General features: G+C 40.0%; 2 protein-coding genes across 6 annotated transcripts in view; one reads left to right on the top strand and one right to left on the bottom strand.

The window, feature by feature from the left end:
* Positions 1 to 1,920: 1,920 nt before the first annotated feature.
* LOC136755467 (uncharacterized) lies at positions 1,921 to 13,375 on the bottom strand. 4 transcript variants are annotated; one of them, XM_066712099.1, is made up of 14 exons: positions 13,281 to 13,375; positions 9,693 to 9,805; positions 8,367 to 8,518; positions 7,537 to 7,664; positions 5,508 to 5,631; positions 5,298 to 5,419; positions 4,847 to 4,933; positions 4,628 to 4,717; positions 4,363 to 4,451; positions 3,937 to 4,171; positions 3,479 to 3,601; positions 3,193 to 3,358; positions 2,575 to 2,684; positions 1,921 to 2,232 (listed from the first exon to the last, which is right to left on the bottom strand). In XM_066712099.1, the coding sequence occupies exons 2-14, from the start codon at positions 9,801 to 9,803 to the stop codon at positions 2,156 to 2,158; spliced, it is 1,614 nt and encodes a 537-aa protein (XP_066568196.1). In that variant the 5' UTR covers positions 9,804 to 9,805; positions 13,281 to 13,375; the 3' UTR covers positions 1,921 to 2,155. The 4 variants fall into 4 exon arrangements, with proteins under 4 accessions (XP_066568196.1, XP_066568179.1, XP_066568188.1 ...); XM_066712082.1 differs by lacking the exon at positions 13,281 to 13,375 and adding an exon at positions 12,844 to 12,974; XM_066712091.1 differs by lacking the exon at positions 13,281 to 13,375 and adding an exon at positions 10,509 to 12,708.
* Positions 13,361 to 22,147, top strand: part of LOC136755427 (zinc finger protein 384) — a 30,311-nt gene continuing 21,524 nt past the window's right edge. For both annotated transcript variants that reach the window (XM_066712011.1, XM_066712005.1), the window contains exons 1-2: positions 13,361 to 13,489; positions 18,888 to 18,955. In XM_066712011.1, the coding sequence (XP_066568108.1) occupies positions 18,890 to 18,955 (66 nt within the window). In that variant the 5' untranslated portion in view covers positions 13,361 to 13,489; positions 18,888 to 18,889. The remainder of the gene's footprint in view (positions 13,490 to 18,887; positions 18,956 to 22,147) is intronic.

The raw sequence follows: 22,147 nt of genomic DNA, 5'->3' as shown, positions 1-22,147 counted from the left end.
TTTCACTATTATGCTTGCTTCTGCTAGCACTTTTAATCTTCTTACTGTAACTGCTTCTGCACAATGATAAAAATGTGTACTGCATTTGTTCCGGTTTTAGTTCAAATCTACTAGGACTTATGCCGCATATTGTCATATATTGCATTTGCACTTTGCATTGTATCATATTATATACAGGTAGTCCTTGAATAACGCAGTTTCAAAGAACCAGTTTTTGCCTTTACATGGTTTATACTTTACTACCCATTGTCCCAAAAACATTTTTGTAAGAATGCAGTTCATACATGGCTCCCAGTAGCATGGAGCAATACATGCTCCAAAACTGCTCTTTGTTCAGTTCCTTTTTGTCTTTGACATATGTCTTCCAGCGCTCTGATCACTGAGCTCTGGAGCAGGATGTCATCTGACACCTGCCTGATCAGCTGAGAGTCCCAGGGCTTTCAGAGGGTCTTTGGATTGGTTTGATATGACAGACCATAATAATGTCCTTTCCATTGGTCAGTACCATGCCCATGTTATGCATTTGTGCATTGGATTGCAAAAGACGCAAATACGCAATGTAAACAAACCTCATGTTTCTTTTCAGCGAAATCTCAGCTACACACCTAAAAAAAAAGCAAGTCTCTATCACAAATTGTTTCCCCACAAAATAATACTTAAAATCACTTTTTTGGAGTTTGGCCATCGATTCATAACACAGAATCGCGATTCTTACATGAATCGTTTTTTTCCCCCACCCCTACTTCAAGTTACACACCCCTTCAGCTGAATGAGTAATAAACACAGAAGCAAATGTATGCACAGCAGTCCATTAATCTGAGTGTTCTGAGTGGGCAATGTTGCAGTTCAGGCTAGGAAAGTTGTACATGCAGCTATGTTTTTTTTGTTTTTTTTATATTTCACCTTTAGGGCTCGGATTGTCGGCAATCTGAAAAAAATAATTTTGATGGTAAACAGTTACATAGTCTATTTTGGTGTTTAATATTAAGTTTGGGTTAAACTCAAGGATAGTGAAAACTGATGGAGAATGGAATCCTAAGTTTTAGGATTTATTTTGGTTTTCTTTCAGGTTTAAGAATGAAAAGAGTCTGAGCACCAGGATGGAGGATATGAATGGCTTAGAGGACACTAACAATGCAAAAGACACTATCAAGGCACCCGTTGGTCAGTCCTGTATCCGCTTGACTCCCAGTGAGAGCTACAACACAGACTGGCACCAGTCCAGCTGTGGCAACTACTTTAAGAGGATTTGTGAGAAACCAGCTGGTAGGCTATGGTAAAAACTAAAAACATAAATAAAATAAACTACAATCAGTGTCTACTACTTTGAATTGTAAACTGGATAGTCAAAGCATTCCTCTCATAAAAAAGAAGTAGTTACGTACTAAATAATAAGTAGAGGTTCAATTTTCTATTATTCCAAATTCTGATGTTATTGTGTGTGTTTGTTGGTGGATTGTATAAACATGTAACTGGCAGTGAAGGAAGAAGTAGTGACACTAAGCCATTTACTTCTAGTAGGGGTTGGTTGTACACATTTATTCAGCCCTCTAATCTGCCAATGTGAATGGTTTTTATTCACAATTTTATAAAATTGTAATTTTTTGAGTAAAGGTTATTAATTCCTTTATTTTGTGTTTTAATATGTTTATCTAATCTTGGTCACAGGTACCTTTTCACCTATTTTTCACTGTGTAATGCCTCAAATTATACACTTTCAGGGTTTGACTGTATAGATCAAGTATAATCAAGTTAATAAATGTATACATCAAGTTAATATTGTGTTACTTTAGTTTGTGTTACTACTGCTTTCTATGTGCATGTTCTCAATTTCTTTCACATACTGTGTTTGTATTTCATTCAGTATTTGTCAATTCAAGTTATGCAGAGGAATCAATACAAACACACAGTACCCTGGACTTGTGGTAGGTTGTTTTATTGTGATGATAGTGGAGGCTGACACTGACATACAGGGCTGCCCTGGACATTGCAGCAGCTTGCACTTCTTTTCATTCCTCTCCTCACATCTCGAAAGTGACCATTCAGTAATCAGTGATAGTAGATAAGAATTAATATTAGTATAAAAATGGTCGTGACCGGTGCCCGTCTATCACAGAGCAGGGGAGGGGAGGCAAGTGGGGAAGAGGAAGACACCTCACAGGAGAGTACAGCGGACCCACGAGGTCCCGGCTCCTTCGGCTTCCTCTGCTGCATTGTGGGAACTGGAGTCTTCTGCGTGGAGAAACAGTGGCAGATGTTCATGTCAGCTGTAGATCTATATACATCTGTGTTAGGGTGTTCATCTCTTTGTGTTACTGTTAGGAGTGTTCCTAGGATCTATATTAGGGTCTATCCTATGTTGTAATTCGCCCTGGATAAGGGCGTCTGCCAAGAAATAAAAATATATATATTATAATAATAATAAAATAATAATAATAATAATAATCTGTCTCTACGGTCCATTTTAAAAGATCTGTATTATTGTATTATGTACCTCTTTAATCTATATCAAAATCTGCTCATCTCTCTGTGTTAGGAGTGTGTCTAGCCTCTAAATTACCACCCCTCTCTAACCTTCACTCTCTTCCTCCTCCTCCTCCTCCTCCTCCTCAGTCTCTCCCTCAGAGCCTGACTCCAGAGCTGGGCCATCCAATCGTCTCACCCGCTTCACTGTTACATCACTCCTGTACCACAGAAAGAGAGAGGGACAGACAGACAGACACAGACATGACATCATCAGGCACAGCCCAGGAACAAAGCTAAATGCACTCTTCATAGGGATTTCTAACACACCAGAAGCTTGCAAGGTTTTGCCTGCCATGTGCCTTTTTATGTCTTTAACTGGTAACCTAACTAGGCCCTTGTAGACAGCTGGAAGGGAGTGATAAGTTAATGGTTGAAAATAACTGCTTGCTAAACATCCTTTCAACAAGACAGCTACAGTTGAGGCACTACTTATCAATTTCCTTGAAAACGCAACTCTCTTTCTTGCTGTCCAAAAGACTGGGCCACCATTGCATAATGTTGCCATGAGTGGGGGGGTGATAGTAGGGATTAACCAGAACTCATGACTTATACTGTATGAAAGCATTATTTTTTTTTATTTTTTTGCAGATTTAGACAATTGACACAAGTGACCCACATGTCAAAAAATTCTGGAATTCTACCCTAAGGTTTGATTGATAGCCTCACCTCTGCTTGTTATTGGCTGGCAGCTGCTCCCAGACAGTCAGGCCCTGCCCCCCGGTAACCCAGCGGTGGCCCCCACTCGGAGTCAGCCAGGTCGCCAAGCAGAGGATCCGAGGAGCTCCTGGCCATGACAGGCTCGCCAAGTACCGGTTTTCAGGGAGACTACGCACTGCGACAGGGAGGGAGGGCAGGAGAATAGGGGGGAGAGAAAGAGAGTGGGAGAGAGATTTATCTCAGTTCAGACACTCTCTAGGACTCTATCAGTTTTGATTATGGATTATATCCTCACAGTTCAAGCTGGCTTCTCCAGTCTCCAGGTCGAACCCAGAGCTAATCAGGACGCCCTCCGTCTGAGTTACACAGTCTGTTACCCCGGCAACAGTGCTGTGATTGGCCAGCCCGGACACAAAGCCTTGAAGAGAGATGTGAAATACAGACACACCGCATGACTGGCTAGCATTGAGAAGGCACTGACAGAAGGAGACCATATAATTATTATTTATTTCTTAGCAGACGCCCTACGGCTTACAAAATATAAGAGCAAGTGCAATAATACTGTGCAGTTATATAATAGTCTGTATGGACACAGTCCCTTTCCTTTTTCTCCTTCCCTCCCTCCAATTAATTGACTGACTTTCTGACTCTCCCTCTCCTTCTCACCTCTCCCTTTTTCCTCTCCTCCTCCCTCTCTCATCTCTCCTCCTCCTCTGAGCCACCTTCCCCTCCATCTCTACCCCTACATCTCACCTTTCCTCCAGTCCATCTCTCTGAGACTCGCTCGACTGTCTGCCACGTACACCCTCTCCCCCCGCGGGCTCAGCTGGCTGACTGCCGCCAGCCCCGACTGGCCAGGGCTCCTGTGGGTGAGGTGACGCAGTGGGGGGGGGCTGACTTCTGACCCTGATGCCCCTGACTGTGTTGTCATCTCCCAGACTGACAGGCCCCCGTCCAAAGAGCCACTGAACAACAGTGGACCGTGAGCCTGAGAGAGAGACAGAGAGAGGTCTATTGTAGGTGTCCATTCCAAAATCTGAGGGGCATGTTATTTTTCACGAAGAATTGCTTTACTTCTAAATTCTTCTACAGGAACATTAACAGGTACATGGGTACATAAGGTATAGGAAGGGAAACAGAGGCCAAACAAAGGGAATCTGGAGCCAAGACAGCAGCTACCTTCAAGTCCGTCACTTTGTCCTCGTGCGCTCTGACTGACTGACAGTTCTCTCCAGACAGCCAGCTCCACACCTCCACCTTGCCCCCCTCTGATAGAGAGACAGAGGAGAAGGAAGGTGAGATGGACAGGGAGTAAGTAAGAGAGAAAAAGAGGGAGGGGGAGGAGGAGAGAGATTAATGGAGACATTAACTTATTGGACACTACTTTGGGTGTCTCTGCGAGACGGACGGACACTCTCTCTGTCCACCCATTCCCCCGTTGTACCTGATCCAGTGACGATGAATCCCTCTCTCTCTGGGATGAAGGCGAGGGAGGAGACCCCACTGAAAGTGTAAATCGATCTGACACACTGGCCTGAGAGAGGGAGAGATAGGGAAACAAATTAAGAAAAAAAGGAATGAATGCTCTTTAATGGACTAAACCTCCCAGCATGTCTCAGTTTCCCCTCCCTTTGACTGCTATGCCAGTCTGGACGGCACTCACCCGAACTCAGGACCCACACTCTGACACAGCTGTCCACTGAACCGCTGAGGATGAAACGCTCTGAGGGACTGAGACCCAGACACAGAGCTGGAGAGGGAGAGAGACGGAGAGAGGAGGGGTGGAAGAAAGAGGGAGGGAGAGGAGGTACTGAGAAATTCCATCATAAAAAGTCAGTTTTTGGAAATGGTGATACCTTGATGCACTCAAAAGACTACACAACTGATTGATGTGGCAAACTCTGAGAATCACTGCCACTCTGACAATTTTGTATACGAGTTTAGTATACTTGTGAACTTTATAAACTAGCCTGTTTTTGGTTTTTGTTCTTGGTCTATTGTGATGTGTGTATTTTTAAAAGAAACCCTGATTAAAAGCACCTATAGTGTGATGTCTGTTGCTGAATGCACACATATTTATGTTCTTTTTGTGGAGGCCATGGGTACTACATTACCCAGAGTGCTGCAGTGCTCTGGGGGCGGTATGGCCAGGCAGGTGACCCCCCCAGTGTGCCCACCCAGGTTCCGCTCTTCTGTTGCTGTGGGTACGTGCCACACCTTCACTGTGGTGTCACGACTGAGAGAGAGAAAGAAAGAGTGTTAAAACTGAGAAACCTAGGGCGATTAGTGTTAGTACTCACTAATTGACTGACTGCGGTGGTTACCTCCCAGAGACAACACAATTGTCTATGACGACGACGCAGGTAATGATGTCACTGTGACCCTCCAGTGACCTCAGGCGGAACTTTGCCTTCTCCCATGATTCTCTGAGAGACTGGAAACCAAAATCTGGAAGAGGAAGAAGAATACAGTAACGGAAAGTGCACCCTACCTCTGTGCTGCAATATCTTTACAATATGTTTTTGTTAACAATCACCCCCCCTTCTCCTAATTTAAAAATGCTGCTGTCCAGAATGGAACACAGCTGACCACAGAACAGACTGCAGTATTTTTTAAATACCCACAAGGGACACAGGCATGTAATTGCTCTGTGAATGGTTGGTAATGGTATCCCATATGTGATTTATAGCATTATTATTATTATTAGGTTTTCACCTCTTCAAGGTGAGATGCTACAATACAGGCTGCGTCCCTAATCGCACGCTTGCTCCCTACACCCTTCCCTTGAGGGGCGGAAGTACCCCGGTGGCCATCTTAAGGGCTGTCCCAGTCCCCCAGGGAGCGAGTGAAGGAGCCTAATTGAGCTGTTTGTCCCTTCAATGCTCCCTTTGACAGACTGTAGACAACAGTGCACTGATGAGGAAGTGTTTTAGCGCTGATGTCCCAGAACTCTTTGTGTTAAAGGCAGAGACAAGTCAATTGGGAAAATATGGCAGTGGCGGTGCATATAAATGTAATGTAATGCTAGCTAGACAGTTGTAGAAATTGTTAAATTATGTATCAAGGAAATTATAATACATACAAAATATAAAATTATTATATAATCATGATTTACATATATGATTAGAAAGTTCAGCCAAAAAATGTTTAGGCACCTATCAATTAATTACTGAAGTAGTATCCTATAAAACTAGGAGGTGATATTAACGAACAATATATTTAAATTATTATTATTAATTAAATAGAGACAGATGACAAGACTGCGTAGGTTCCTTTTCAGTCAAAGGCAAAGGTGCTGAATGCTGACGCTGAAGTGTGTCCCACTGAGCGCTTTTATCTTCACCCTACACCCTCCACCCTCCTCACTCAAGTGCACACTCTGTGACGTCAGCATAACATCACGCAAAGTGTACACTTGTCGAAGGGTGTAGGGAGCAAGTGTGCGATTTGGGATGCAGCCACACAGTATGTCTGTCACAATGTGATTTTTCATATTAAACCATGGAAAGAACAAACTCCTTATGTAGTATATTCTAACACTTGACCGCCCTCTTGTGGCAAAGGCTTGCAAACTAAAAATGCATAGTAAAATCCATAATTTGCAATGAAAGCTTTCATTTTTTATTATTCTGGCAAATCAGTCTATAAAATCCATACCGATGCTTCAAAATGTTCTAAACTTGCCACACTTGTAAACACCTGTGGGAACACTTGCTATATAGAAAATAATTAATGTAGGTCACATGGTACGGCTACAATTGTGTTAAACCACTTTTCAAAATTTACAAATATTTTCTGAGAAATAAATTTTGCTATACATGTGACATGTAGAACACAACCTTCTTTCATAATCCACATTTAGATTTATTCAAACTCAGTGAATTGGTCACAGTTTGACCACAATATTGCATTTCTCTAACTTACAGCAAATTCTTCTCCAGAACCGTAAGGCCCACTGTGCTCAAATTTTAGAGGCTTTGGAAGTTTTTGTGGAATAATCAAATAAATAAATAGAAAATAATAATCAAAACAAAGACCAATGGTTTCCAGCACCTAATAATCATACCTAAAACAATAGGTAGCAAACAGATTCGGTGATAGAGAGAATCCTAACAACAGTAGTGCTTGGAAGCAGAATAATAACTAGAAGTTCCTATAAGTAATCATGTTACCATCTTCTCTTAAAAAATATTCATACATTTTTCTAAATGTTTAAGTGGTCTTTAGACAAAGGTCAAAGGTAGGTCAAGGAGGTCAAAGCTTTGCTGTAATAGTTGGCATGGTGATGTCATCTTAGTCTGGCGTCTAGTTGTGATGTCACATAACTTAAAACAGGCACTCAATGCAACCTACCTGTAGTGGGTGCTTGCGTTGCCTTTGCAGTAGCGGTGGTGACGTCCGTGCTGCCAGCCTGCTCCAGTCTGGACTGTTTGACTGGTACGCCATCGGGCAGCCCTGACACTCGGAGCCCCTGGTTGCGTCTAAATTAAGACAAGCAAGGATGTTGCAGTCTATGTTAATGTGCTGTAGTGTCCAGTCAGTCAGTGTTAATGTGCTGTAGTGTCCAGGCAGTGTTAATGTACTGTAGTGTCCAGTCAGTCAGTGTTAATGTACTGTAGTGTCCAGTCAGTCAGTGTTAATGTGCTGTAGTGTCCAGGCAGTCAGTCAGTGTTAATGTACTGTAGTGTCCAGGCAGTCAGTCAGTGTTAATGTACTGTAGTGTCCAGGCAGTCAGTCAGTGTTAATGTACTGTAGTGTCCAGGCAGTCAGTCAGTGTTAATGTGCTGTAGTGTCCAGGCAGTCAGTCAGTGTTAATGTGCTGTAGTGTCCAGTCAGTCAGTGTTAATGTGCTGTAGTGTCCAGTCAGTCAGTGCTAATGTGCTATAGTGTCCAGGCAGTCAGTCAGTGTTAATGTGCTGTAGTGTCCAGTCAGTCAGTCAGTGTTAATGTGCTGTAGTGTCCAGTCAGTCAGTCAGTGTTAATGTGCTGTAGTGTCCAGTCAGTCAGTCAGTGTTAATGTACTGTAGTGTCCAGTCAGTCAGTGTTAATGTGTTGTAGTGTCCAGTCAGTCAGTCAGTGTTAATGTGCTGTAGTGTCCAGTCAGTGTTAATGTAGAGTAATCTGCAGCCACTATGCCCAGTGAATCACTGTGTTTATATTAACCCCTCCCTTGCCCTCTTCACCCTGGTCTCTTTGCATTCTCTCGCCCTCTTTCTTGATCTCTCTCTTTGTCTCTCTCTTCTGTCTTGTTTCCCACAAAGCCCTGGGTTTCCAGTTGGGGGGTGGAAGTTGTCAGTTCGATCAATCGTGCACGAAGCTCTGCCTTCCTGGATAGCTGGGGAATAAGGTAATTCTGAGATCATTATTTGTATTTTAAATATCATTATAAACACTGTTAATTTTACATTTGCTTTTATTAAGTAATCATATAAATTCCTAATTTTATTACTAAACATTATGCACATTTAACTAAGCGATCTACATGTCTATTGAGACTTACTTGATCATGCATGCATTTCATTCAATTGTTTTAGATAACATGTCAACAAATGATACAGGTACATGTATATCATTTGTAAAACAGAAGAGTTCAATCAATAATACTGAAATCAGAAAATCAACACAGTAACATTTTAAACTATAATATAAAGTTTATGAAAATATTAAACAACATACAGTGCAAACTGAAAGTTGTTTGCAAGGTGCATGGACAAGTCACATACAGATTTGTGAAAGGAAATTTGGATGCATTATAGTTTGATAGTGTAGAAGTCCATTATAATTAGGTGTTCTAATTTCCAGCTGATTTTTTTTGTTTTTCCCCAATGTCCAGGTTTGCAGTATGGGGGGTTTCAAGGGGAAAAGCCCTTTATAGAATGTTTGAAACTAATATATTGCAATCTTTCAACTTGAGATTATCTAATAATTTGTAAGATTTGTTACTCTGTATAGTTGAGTGCTACAGAAAGAAGATCATATGCTCCCATTTTCAGTCATAACGCAAAATGTAGTGTTGGCTATTACAGCTGCAGCAAGTGCCTTGATTGTAATTTTCTCTCCACCTCCAGATCTTTGCAGTAAAAGTAATGAGCTAACAAATAAAACAATATATAGATTACAGTTTTGTTAATAACTTAAGTTAACCATAATAGAAACTATACACAAACCAAAAATGACAACATGAAAAGAACATGTTTCACTGGTGCTTTGTAATGAATATTACTTTAAGCATAGCAATGGTTTCCTAAAAATCTTAAAGCTACAATTCAATAATGGTGGAAAAAAAATACATCAACATTTTTCAAAGTTCATCCCGAATCCTGAAAATAGCGTGCAGGGGTTGAAATTCAGTCAAACACAAAAAAATCTGAACTCCTAATTATTATCAAGACCAGGCCAGTATAACACTGTCCAGTACAGTATTGGAGGTCAGTATAGTTCAGAATGATACAAGAAGTAAAGTCCAGTCCAGTATAGGATAGAGATGACCATGATGAGGCCTCACTGACCTTTGCCCTCTCCTCACTGCTCAGCTCCCGGTTCTGCACCTCCAGCCCGGCGATCTGGCGCAGCTTCTTGAGAACCTTCCGCACCTCCGCAGACATGGGGCCAGACTGCATGACTGAGAGCCACAGGGGGGGTTAATACACACACACACACACTGAAAGTCTGGACACTACTGTGCATTACGAATGACTGACTGACTGACAGGCAGAACACTATAGTAAAATAACACAGATTGACTGGACATTATGGTACACTATCACTGACTGAAAACAACAGTTCATTAATAGAGCGACTGACTGAATGATTGGACACGAAAGTACATCAACTGACTGACTGCACACTGACTGTGTTTATCACAGCACTAAGAGAGAGGAAGCTAAAAGGAAACACTTAAGAATATTAAAAGGTATATTGTTAAAGTATAGTAAGTGTACTTTTGTACAAGGAGTAACTGTATGTCTGTGTCACGGTATGCGTTTAGCAGAAACTCCTTTTCTCAGTGTTTCATCATCCCAGAGTATTCGTGTCAGTGTGTGTGGGTCTCATTTGTAAAGGCATGCATCTGAATGGGACGTCTGAGTAAAAGAAAGACACTGGCACACGTTTAGATCTGTCCAATTCAATATTTAATGTATTGACACTGCAGTTTCCTTTAAGAAGTAACACACAGAACAGTACAATTCGCAATGTTTCAGACAGATGTTTAACCATGACAGCAGCACGTTAATGAACAGTACTGCGCTCTCGGTTATATCTGTCACAGCGCCCCGTATACGTGTTTGGATCAACAGATTTGCACTGTTATTTAATTTACATACAAACGAATCTCTTCCATTCGTCTACTTGTGGGTCGCGCTGTCTCTACCCATCTCTGCACCGACCAGCCAGCGCTGTAACCTACCTGTCTACAAATTAATCTCTAATGCTGCATTCCCTCTCCTACTCGGTCTTTCCTTCATTGTTAGCAGGGGTGTAACGGGGACGTGTCATCAGCTGCCGTCAGACAGACTCTTTGACCTCACTGGACGGAAAAAGTCTGTGATTTGACCTCACCTCCCGGAAACAGGCCGGGTGTCATCGCTCGTCTTCCATCTAGTGCACGAATTGCGACACTGCGCTTGAAACCTCAATACACACGACACTGTAGTCTAAAGCAGCCTAAACAATATCTCCTAAATATTCCTAAATTATTTCCTAAGTATGTTTGAGATGAGTGACGATAGTTTTGACGGGTAGTGATAGTTACAACAGAGATAATCGTAGTAGTACTTATTATTAAGTATTTATTTTATTTTATATAATTTACTGAGAAATGGGATACCTCGATATATGTGCAAGTCGAACAAATAAAATACACGCCGTTATGTTTTATTCATTACATATTAATGACGTCTTGCTTACATTATCATACTAGAGTGATTTAACGTTGAAAACATATCGTTACAGTTCTTAGTCTGGCTTCTTTACCATCTCCATTGTTTTTAGTAACGATATTACAGTACACTGTCCATTTGTTGTGTATTTTCACACGAACAAAATGCACTAACCAATTACTATTATTATTGATTGGTTATTTATAGTCTAAATTGTAATTCGATCCTTGAAATTGAAGGATCTGACCAAAACTAAAATGTCGGCCAGCAGCGGCTCACTGTGCGGTGAAGTCATCGAGACTCCCCGGATGTTGCCCACATTTTGGTATAAAATGGTTGCTGTGAGAAATCGTTGATTTGGTGCCAAGTATTTTCTTCTCCGAATCAAAACGGCGGCAGTATTACCATTTCCTCTGAATTACTTCACATTATATGTACGTGTGTTAAAATTCAACCTATAAGTTTAATGAATATCACTGAATGTGCGAACTGTTGGTTTATTTATTTATTCGCCTTCATTCCGGCAATCATTTCAACTGTGTTGACGGTTTCCAAGCAACCCGTCTGCTAGCTCTGGCGGACCGGAGGCTGACGCCGCGCTCGGGTTACACCGGAAGATCCGCTGCGCGGCCTCGTTTTCACTGCCGAGACTTCCGTCCAATTAGAGGTGAAGATGAGCAACCCTTCTGGAAGATGGGCAGCTGATCGACCAATCAGAGCGCATGTTTTGTGCGGTGTTGGTGGGCGGTTCCTGTTGTTTGCACTGACTCAACCAGTCCTAGAAATAACCTTTAACCCCATGTTTTCCAGCGTCCCAGTCACACAGTGGGGAATTATTACATTGATACCGTTCAGGGTTTAAAAACAAAATACTAAAGCATATATATTTGTAATGTGTTTGGGGACTATGAGCAAGACCCCAGTAACACTAAATGAATGAATAAATATAGCGTAAAAATAAGTAAAGCGTCAAACACACTCCATACAAGGCGACTGCTGTGGAGACTGGATTTCAGGGATTTAACGCAGCTGGACACTGGACGATGCAGCTGGATATTTACAATGACTCTTTCGGTGTATACAGAAGTAGTAAAAGTCAACTCCCTTTAAAATGTAGACGCCTGATTCAATACAACTCCATTTCTGCTGAATCGCAACACAGGGTTTACTGCGATTCTTCACCCTTGTCTCGGTTGCAGCTCCGCTGCGGTGACTGACGCGCACGACGTGCATCAAAGGATGGCCTGGAAGCCCCTGCTGTACTAGACTGGCTCTCCAGTTCCGGCTTTATTGATGTCTGTAGATGCCTAAATCACTTAGAACTGGAGATCACACAGTATTAGTAATGCATCTGGCGAATACTTATAGCCTAAGCTATTTATAAGTCTAATAATTCCACTACTAGTAGTAATAATAAGGTTATTCAATTACAATATATTTTAGTAAGGAAATGTGTTTAGGTTTTAAAATAATTGAACGGTTATGGCCATAATTATTCTTAATAACAATATGTGTAATCAAAAAGGAAGCAACACCGTATTACCGATAAAACTACCGAGTATTATGAGTCTGATACATAACCTACATGACTTTTCTGCAATCACGTAATGTACAGCTGTCTGGAAAGCTATATGGGCACAAATAATGTGTTAAACAACCTGGGGACAAATTGAACGTCCTAAATATACTGCCACACCCAGAGAAGTGCGTTTTTGAGAACCATTCCCATTTCCTGTGCATCTGGAGCGGCTGCTCAGGCTGAGCCCCACTCGGTCGGTACCTCCGCAGCCGCGCTGCTCCTCCCCTCGGTCTGGCGTCCTCTAGCGGTACCGGGCCGCCATAGCCGCGCAGGGTGACGTCACCCCACAGTCCTGGCCCGCGCTCCGCAAAATGGAGCTTTTTATTTTTTTCACAGCAGCCAAGTCCGTCTTCAATAAGCCAGCGAGCCGGGCCAAGAGGCCGGGCGGAGCAGCGCGACGCCGTGACGAGTCGGCCAGGGCACACTAGACCGACACTGAGTTTGAACTGTTTCGGGGCAGACGCGGGAGGCGCCGTACCGAGGAACCTGGGGGTCGAGATTATCAGAGTTGCTGTTGTTGTTGTATCGATTCTCCGGAGCGGCCGCCATCTTGGAGCTGTCTTTGTTGCAACTGGACCTCACTCGCCGGAAGTAGTGTCACAACACCCGCCGTTTTCCCCTCTTTTGACCTCACTCACCGGAAGCGCAGCGCAGACAGTCGCTGTTGCCTCCCTCGGAAAAAAAAAAACGAGAGCGAGCGAGCAGGAGGAGAGAAAAAAAAGAAAAAAAAGTCCTCGCGCGGATCTGGGCCCCCGAACAATCCGGGGCTTTTGGACCAAGTTTCTCGCCGGCTCGGTTTCCTCGCTTCGAGCCGCCGCCGGGGGGAGGGGATCCGCCGCCAGCGCTGGTAAAATCCGCCGCTGCTGATGGTTATTTGTCGGTGTTTGCTGTGCGTGGCGAGCCGCGCGGCTCTATCCCCGGAGCCGGAAGTCCGCAGCCCGCGCTGCCGAATGAGGCTGCGGCTCCTCGCGCCGGGACTCGCGTCGACGACGGCTTTTTTTTTTTTTTTTTTTTTTTTTTTTTTTTTTTCTCCATCCGTGAGTTTTTTTTCTCGTTTTTTTCTCTTTTTTTATTTTCGCACACGCACACACGCGCACACACGCGCACACAGGGCAGCTAATGCACGTATCGGTGCCCGGAAGTTTTTTTCTCCTTGCAAGAACAATTGCTTGTGCTGTTTTGTCTCGCTTTCGACAGAATCACAAAAATATATTTTTGTTTTGTTTTGTTGTTTCTAAAAGACGTTGCAAACAACACGCACATTATGCAGAACTGTATTGTACTAATGACTGAGGCTGGGACACGGGTAGAGAAACGGAAATTTCAAATATATACATGTTTATTATAGTATTAATAATAGTAATTATAGTATTATTGTGTTGGGGGGTGTGTACGTCTGTGTATTAATATTGTGTCTTATTGACAGCAACGACATCGTTTCAATGTTTTGCTATTAATACTAAAATGAGATGAAGTAGATGAGATTGCTCTGCTTGTAGGATCAATACATTCACCGATTAATAACAATAACAATAGTTACAATAACAGACCGTATGCCGACTGGCTGCTGTGCGTCAGTGTCCGACAGACGGTACACACTGCACACCACAGGGTTAATACATGCGGGACACAATCACTCCCACTGCCATACACGCAGCCTCGCAGCCACTGTGCGTACATGTGTGGAGAGGCATGTTGTACATGTGTAGTTCAGATGATACTGATAGATTGCTTCTATCTAGTGCGTAAGGCAGAGTAATTGATAGCCTTGTGGGTAGAAAGGTTTTGATTACCAAATGTATTTATTTATTATAATGATGGCCTGTGTTTCTATGGTGCTGCATCACTATATTGTTCAGTGCATGTGGGTCAATGGCAGCAATGCTGTTGATAGCACACGCCATTGAGCTGCTGACGGGTTGGTATGGTGCTCTGCAGATCACCTCCAGATCTGTACTAAGTCAGTTCTAATTGCAATGAGAAAAAGATCAGGAATAGACCTTTAAATCAGCCGATTCCCTGGGTTTGTCCAGCGCAGGACTGGGCTCATTTGTTTTGAAATCTGAAACGGAGGAAATGCATAAAACATTGGGAGGATGCATGGATCTCATCTGAAGAGGTCATAGACACTGTCTATATTGACATGCAAGTTTCAGTCATGTGTTTAATTGATCATTTTAAATGTGGAAGAGTTAATTACACTGACAGGTCAGTGATTAGTTCTGTATTAATGCAGTGATTAGTTCTGTAAGTCTTCAGCCAAGTCACTATGGTTGGAAAACACTCAAAATATAGAAATTGGGAATATTCTGAAGCTGTGTTAAAAAGAAATATGCATTGAATTGGCACAGCTAGGTAGGCGTGGAGTAGAAGGCATTTCCCCCTAGTAAGTATATAGGAGGAATACATTGTTTTGGCATATTAAAAAGCAAGGTGTATAAAATGACTTTGACTGGGACCTCCGTATGTTATGAACTTGTATTATATTCTTTTTAATGTTTAAAATAAATTCAGAATGGGGTGGGGTTTGTACTTTGCAAATTGTGGATAGGTTCAACTTTTGTATTCCTCCATGAGTAATCAAACTATATATTCATACAGTGTCTTTCATACTCAAAGTACAGTACAAGAAAATACAACAAAGATAGAGAATAAAAACAAAAAGATAATAAAACTCATAGAACAATAAAAACATAAAATGATGAAAACATCAGCAGTGTTAAAAACAATCAGTTTAAGAAAATATTGTGTAAAAATGACAAGTCTTGACTGAAACATAGTCAGTGAGTGTTTATCTCTAATAAAACATGGCAATGAATTCCACGGTCTTTGAGCATTATACCTAAAACCCTCTACTTTCAAGCCTCACTCTGGGGACACAAAGTAGAGCCCTGTCACATGACCACAATGGCCACACAGGCTGGAATGGAATTCACATCTCAGTTACATATTCTGCACATTCTGTTCTTTATACGTTATCAAAATAATCTTTAAATCAATCCTAAAGCTTACTGGAAGCCAGTGCAGAGAAGCAAACACACTAGTAATGTGGGCCCATGTCTTTGTTTTTATTAAAACCCTATCACAATTCTACACAAGCTGTAGGTGTGTCAAAGCATGATCTGTGTTCATGGAAAACAGTGCATTGCAATAGTCCAATCTAGATTTAATAAGCCTAGACCTCTAGTCTAGTCTAGTTCTCTATTCATATAATATTCTTAAGGCAAATAGTTCAAATTGATATTGCATCTATCACAGTGATGCTCTGTACTAAACTGCCAGGATCCTGCAGTGTGTTGTGCTGTGTCATGTATATTTTCAGATTTTTCTGTCAAACAAATTAATGGCACCAAAAACATTATACACACAAATATTTTTTTTCTGACTAATCACAGCTTCTATATTGATTTCTTAATTGTTACTTAATTAATTTATCCTACGTGCTACAGTGATGCCTGGAGGATAACAATACAGGTTACAAAGCCAAAAATAGAGACAGATAGATTGCCCTGCATATTTTAAGTTTACAGACTTTTTCAAATCTTAAGAAGGCACTAAAATGTCTCCCAAACACATTTTTCAATGAAATCATCTGTTGTGCTTGTCCTGGTGAGATCCTGTGATTCCAGAGCCTTGTGAATTGAAGTAGTGTACACACTGACCCTTTAAACTAAATGCTTAGAGTTGCTGAGCTGCTTGATTATTATGTTTGAAAGTTACCGATATTTTAGCTTTGCAATTCCTTTGAAGTTAATTATATAATCCTGCTTTAAACGTCAGTGAAGTAATAGTGCTCAGTGCTGCTGCCCACTATCACATTTAGGAGGCAGCTGGTCACTCTGTGATAAATAAGGTCTTACATTAATTTTCCAAAAAGAATAAAATATTGAACACTATATATAAACTTATAGTCATTATATCAATAGACGCAGATACAGCCACAAGCTTGCGTACATACATATACTGATACAAGCAGAGAGCAGTTTTATTGACAAATTTATATATAAAATATGTAGAACTTTCTGTAGCTACAAATACGAGTGTTTCAGTAAAAGGTGTGTGTGTGTATATGTATGTTTATGTATTTATATATATATAAAACGTGTATTTATTTAAATGAGAACTGTCACGGTTTCTCATTGCCGAATACATACAAAGAAAGTCGAGCTTTAATGAGCTCTCATTGCCACGTCACACACTACATGTCTTCTGTAGTACTGCATAAAAAGCACACACATATGAACTTATTTTAACACCTACAACTAAAAAAATAAATAACTTGCTGCATTAGAAAAAAGGCAGTCAGATAAATATAGATAGGCTCATATGTTTATATATTTTATTCTTGTGTGTATCCAATTTCTCCCAAGGAGTTTGTTTTCTCCTTGGAGAGATAAATTACTGAATCATACAGTAAATAAATATAGTTGTCCTTTCATGAAAATTACAGTTACATGTTATGTATATTTCTGATCACTCTGGAAATGTCACCAGCGTACAGACATTGAACTGACTGTTTTTCCCCCCAACAAATAACAGATAGTAGATAGCAACCCAGTTACGAATTGCTCTGTAATCATGACTCCCAAGATAAGTTGTGAAAACTAACCCTTTTTGCACTACTACACATGTAGCCTGTGTTCTCAGTGTAGTACTAACGTTTCTTGGCCACACTGTGTTAGACTTCAGTTGCCTTTGTGAGTTTTGACTGGGAACAAAAAGAGCATTGCTCATGCATTGGGATAGTTCATTGCTTTCAGGCGAGCTGTAAAAAATTTAAAACCACAAACTAAGAGGTGCTTGGAGTCAGAGCTCGCAGCACTGTATGATTTGGTTGCCATTCACGATAGCCCTGGTGTCTGCAAACCTGAGTCCTTTGCCCTGAAGAGAGATTTCTTTCAGAAACTTGTGGAAACCTAATCCTCAGTGTTTACTGCATCCATAGATGACACATTGTGACTTTGTCTAGATTAACAAGAAAATTAATACATATGTTGGAACATTGCATGTGTGACATCACATTCTTAGAATTAAAGATAATAACTTTATTTATAATTTACAATATCTGGATATATTTAGGGTATTTTAAAGTGTGAGAAACTGTGATACTTCTCCTTTTTAACTATAGTGTGATGTTGCATGGTAATTATGCAGCAATATAGATTCAGCCCAGGTTCACCCTTTAACTGTACTCACTGCTTTCATTTTAGGGCCATAGGTAAAATATGAAGCTTGCTTATAACATGAGCCCAGGTGCCCAAACTCAACAGCCTTCTCCGTTGTTTTCTGCTTCATCACAGCCATGTTCTGTGATATACTGAAGCAATGTCTTGAAATTCGAGACTGCAGATGCATCTTTTTCCACCATGTCTGTAAAATCTGTTTTTGTTTTTGCTTTTTTCTGCGACTTTAACAGCTATTTTAATAGTCAAATCACATTTTCCACTGATTGCACTCTGGCCTAGAACATGTCAAGGTATTGCCCTACCCTTGAATAGCACATTACAAACCTGTACCCTTTTGCAGTTTTTATTAATAAGCAGTAGAGAGTGGCTTCTGACAATGAATGAAACCACAATTGAGCACAGGTTTGTAATTATTAATTTCGCAGGTAGGACAAAGTTTTAATTTGGTTTGGGCCTTAGTAAGTTACCCCTAGTGTACTCCAGTTTCCTTCAATAAAACAAACCATGTCAAGTGGTTATATGTGTTATACCTTTCTATGTGTGTCTATGTATGTTACACAACTGTGTTTGTGTATATTACCTGTGTGTATTACCAGTCTGTGTGCATTTGTGTGTTTTACCTGTCGTTTTTTAACCTGGTGTATTTTTGTGTTACTTATCTGTTTGTGTGTGTTTTACCCATCTCTGTGTGTGACTGTGCATGTGTGTTACCTGTCTGTGTATATTCCTCTGTGTGTTTTACCCATGTGTGTGTGCGATTGTGTGTGACCCCATCTGTGTGCATGTTTGTCTTTCCTGTCTATCTATATGTGTGTAACGTTTGCTACCTGTCTGCCTGTGTGTGTGTGTGTTACCTGTCTTTGTGTATGTTATCTATCTGCGTGTTTGTGCGTGTGTTACCCGTCTATGTGTGTGTATTATGTTTCTCTGTCTGTATGTATCAGTCTGTATATAATCTGTCTCTTTGTTAATTTTTGCGTTACCTATTTCTCACTGTGTGTTTTGATCATTCTGCCTGTGTGTGTGTACTGATCAGTCTCTGTGTGTTTTAATCTGCAGGAATGATGGAAGATTCCCATTTTAACTCATCGTATTTCTGGTCTCCAGTTCCCACAGTGCAAGGACAGGTAACATCAATAATGCTACATATTAATAAGACTTTTATTGCTGCTGTGATGGTTATTAAAGGGTAAGTAGCACCATTTCTAAAATCATGGTTTTATGAATCTTTATGTGTTGTTTTATTGTATAAATAAGATGCATACCTCTCTACATATTGATTCGATCATCTAAAATAAATTAATGTACCAAATAAGGGTCGATGTGAAATCCCAGCATGTTTGCACCTTAATTTTTTCACAATGTGTTGTCATAACTTCCTAGATAGTGGAAAAACTACTAGAAACTCCTAAATGCAGCTCCAGTGATTTGTGTTAAGTCAATTGAGTGTGAGCATTTCATGATCTTATTCCTTGATAGTAATTATTTAGATGATAATTAATTAATTTTTTTGAATAAGTAAACAATCCCACATTGAAGGAAAAAAAAAGCAAACATTATTTCAATTCCAGCATTTACATCTCTTGCTCTTGCCACTTGCCTATGCTGGTTTGTATGAATTGGCTAATGCACAGTAGTGTATGTTTTAATTCTTTTTTGAATGTGGGTTTACTTGCTCAAACAATCTCTTCGCATATTCATCTCCTCTGTTGTTGGAAAGTAGAAAAGAATAACGCAGTCTTTGTTTTTCCTGCAGCCATGGACACAGTAACACTTCATGTTTTCTATGGAAACTCGTATTACTCTCAAGGTTTAAGACTATGAAACACTTGGTTGACTTCATGATAATCACTAGAGATTGCCATGGGGAAAACAAATCCAGTTGTCTTGTAGTTTTTTCTGTAATCTAGGATGTTATGATACCACATCCTGACACACTGAAGGATGCTGGGGTTTGACATTGGCCATTATGTAATAAGTTTAAAAATGTACATTTAAAAAAACGCTTATATGATTGAATCGATCTGAAGAGTGGTATGTATCTTATTTATTCACTATAGCAACATTAAAGCTGTGCTATTATAAATGGTGCTAATTAAACTTTAATGTTAATTTTAATACTTTCAATACTTTTTATGCAACTCCTACTGCTATTGATGCTTATATTACTTTGGTCACTTCTACTGATGCTAATATCACTACTGCTACAGATATGACTGTTGAAGCTAACAGTCCTGTTACTTCTAATAATGCAAACATTACTAGTATTACTAGTGATGCTAATACTGCTACTGATGTTAACATTATTACTACTATTCGTGCTGATACTACTTACTATTGTAAATGTTATTGATGCTAATATTACTACTGCTACTACTATTGATGCTAAAATGACTGTTACTGCGAGTCCTACCAATACATTAGGTCTCATACTGCTCTTTATGCTACTACTACTTTTTGCTACTATTGCTATTAATGCTAGTATATATATTTCTGCTGCTATCGATGCTAATACTACTTGGCTGAAAATGATAAAAACTTGTGCATGTAAATGTAGACTTCTTAGATTCTCATGTTCTAGTTGTTTATTTTATTTTTTGTCCACCCATGTGACATCTGTTGAGATTTTTTTAAACATTTATTTTAGTTACATTCGTACGGTTATATTTGCTTCACTTCTTACATTTCTGAAGTGCCATGAAAGGGCACTGAGTAAGGAAACATGATGATTTATTATTAGTATTAGGTTGCCAAGCACAAAGTCAAGTAAGAGGCTCCATTAAAAAACATGGATGCTGAGAGTCAATGAAATGTTAGCAGTGCTTAATTTCCATATGTAAAATGTTTTTGCAGCATTTCTAGAATATAGATTATACTAGATTGGGAATTCTTGTAAATATAGTAATTCACATAAATGGCAACATAATGTGGCACCCATGTCTTACCTTTCAAATGCATTATTGTCTAAAAATGGAACACAAATAGGAACTAGCCTAATATATGCATTGTGGAAAGCTTACATTTTCCATGACCTTTGACCTCTCCAATAGGTCAAATGCAAAAATGGTCTAAAACTCATAATGGGTGCAGTCCTTGTTACAGTGGAGCACAGATATGAACCCATGCATGTTCTGTCCAAAAATGGCCGTCTCTGTTAACTTTGACCTCTCCCAAGGTCACTTGCCAAATGTACATGTTGATAAAATCTTGACATAAGATGCAATTGTTTTTTTTTCTAATTGCAAATATTGCATTCAATATCTACAGTGCTGTGTGCTTGGCCACCGGTAATTGCTGCTTGCATATTATTAGTGCTAATGTTAATGCCACATACGAATGAGTGCAAGGCCCTGAGCTGCTTCATGAAGAGGTTTGGTGGATTTCACATGTATTTCTGCTTTTCCTTTCTGCCTTTAAAGCTGCATTGTTTAATCTCAATGATATCACAGAGATCTCATGATGAATTGCATGTGCATTAATAATGCCTTTTCATTAAAACTGACTATGTAAGCTGCACATAGAAGATACAAAACAGTGCGCCTGTTAGCCATTACCTTGGTGTGTTATTTAAAAATGATTAAAACAAATCACATTAATTTATGTGTTTAACTAAACAACAGTAGCACTATAATAGTAATCAGATTGATTTGCTCCCTGCCTTTTATTTTCATTATAATAATTATGCAATGGCACTCTGACTGGCCGACTAGCTAATGAGTTTGACAGTTGCAGTTTAAACAACATCTCATTTCATGGAATGCATTTATTAATAAACAGATGATTCCCGTCAGATCAATGTGTTTTAATTGAGAGACAGAGCCGAACTAACATTAACAATGCTCATTACATGACGTGGAGACAGCAAGAATTAACATAGAAATATACAAAGCCATCTCCTTTCTGTATCACACAAGCAGGAAATCCAAGCTGTTCTCACACTGTCCGCCTCTGTCCGGGGAAGAGGACTGCACCATGTCATGTTTGTTTGTTGACCAATTTGAATTGAATTGCTCTACAGCGCAATATAGATAGTAGGGTGGTGTGGAGGATGGTTTAAAAAAAAAAAAAAAAAATCTCTCTCTCTCTCTCTCTCTCTCTATATATATATATATAGATATAGATATAGATATAGATAGATAGATAGATAGATAGATTAACAGATGCCCTCTGGAGGGAGACTTTCACTTATATAAAAACATTTTACTATAGCAACAGATAAAAAAATTACAATAAATAATATAAGCCAGTAATGAAAATAAATTAACAAGTAAAAATAAATAAATAAAAGAGGAAGTAGAAAGATGGTGATAGTTACATTA

This window comes from Amia ocellicauda, chromosome 1, assembly GCF_036373705.1.
Source record: "Amia ocellicauda isolate fAmiCal2 chromosome 1, fAmiCal2.hap1, whole genome shotgun sequence".
NCBI lineage: Eukaryota > Metazoa > Chordata > Actinopteri > Amiiformes > Amiidae > Amia > Amia ocellicauda.
The sequence above is the reverse complement of the archived record's forward strand: the minus strand, read 5'-3'. Positions and strand labels throughout refer to the sequence as shown.

Coding starts and splice junctions, on each gene's coding strand:
- LOC136755467 (XM_066712099.1), bottom strand. CDS start 9,803: ATGCAGTCTGGCCCCATGTCTGCGGAGGTGCGGAAGGTTCTCAAGAAG. Junction 4,934..5,297: donor AGAGCACTGCAGCACTCTGG/GTAATGTAGTAC, acceptor CTCCCTCTCCAG/CTCTGTGTCTGGGTCTCAGT. Junction 3,359..3,478: donor TGGAGAAGCCAGCTTGAACT/GTGAGGATATAA, acceptor TCCCTGTCGCAG/TGCGTAGTCTCCCTGAAAAC.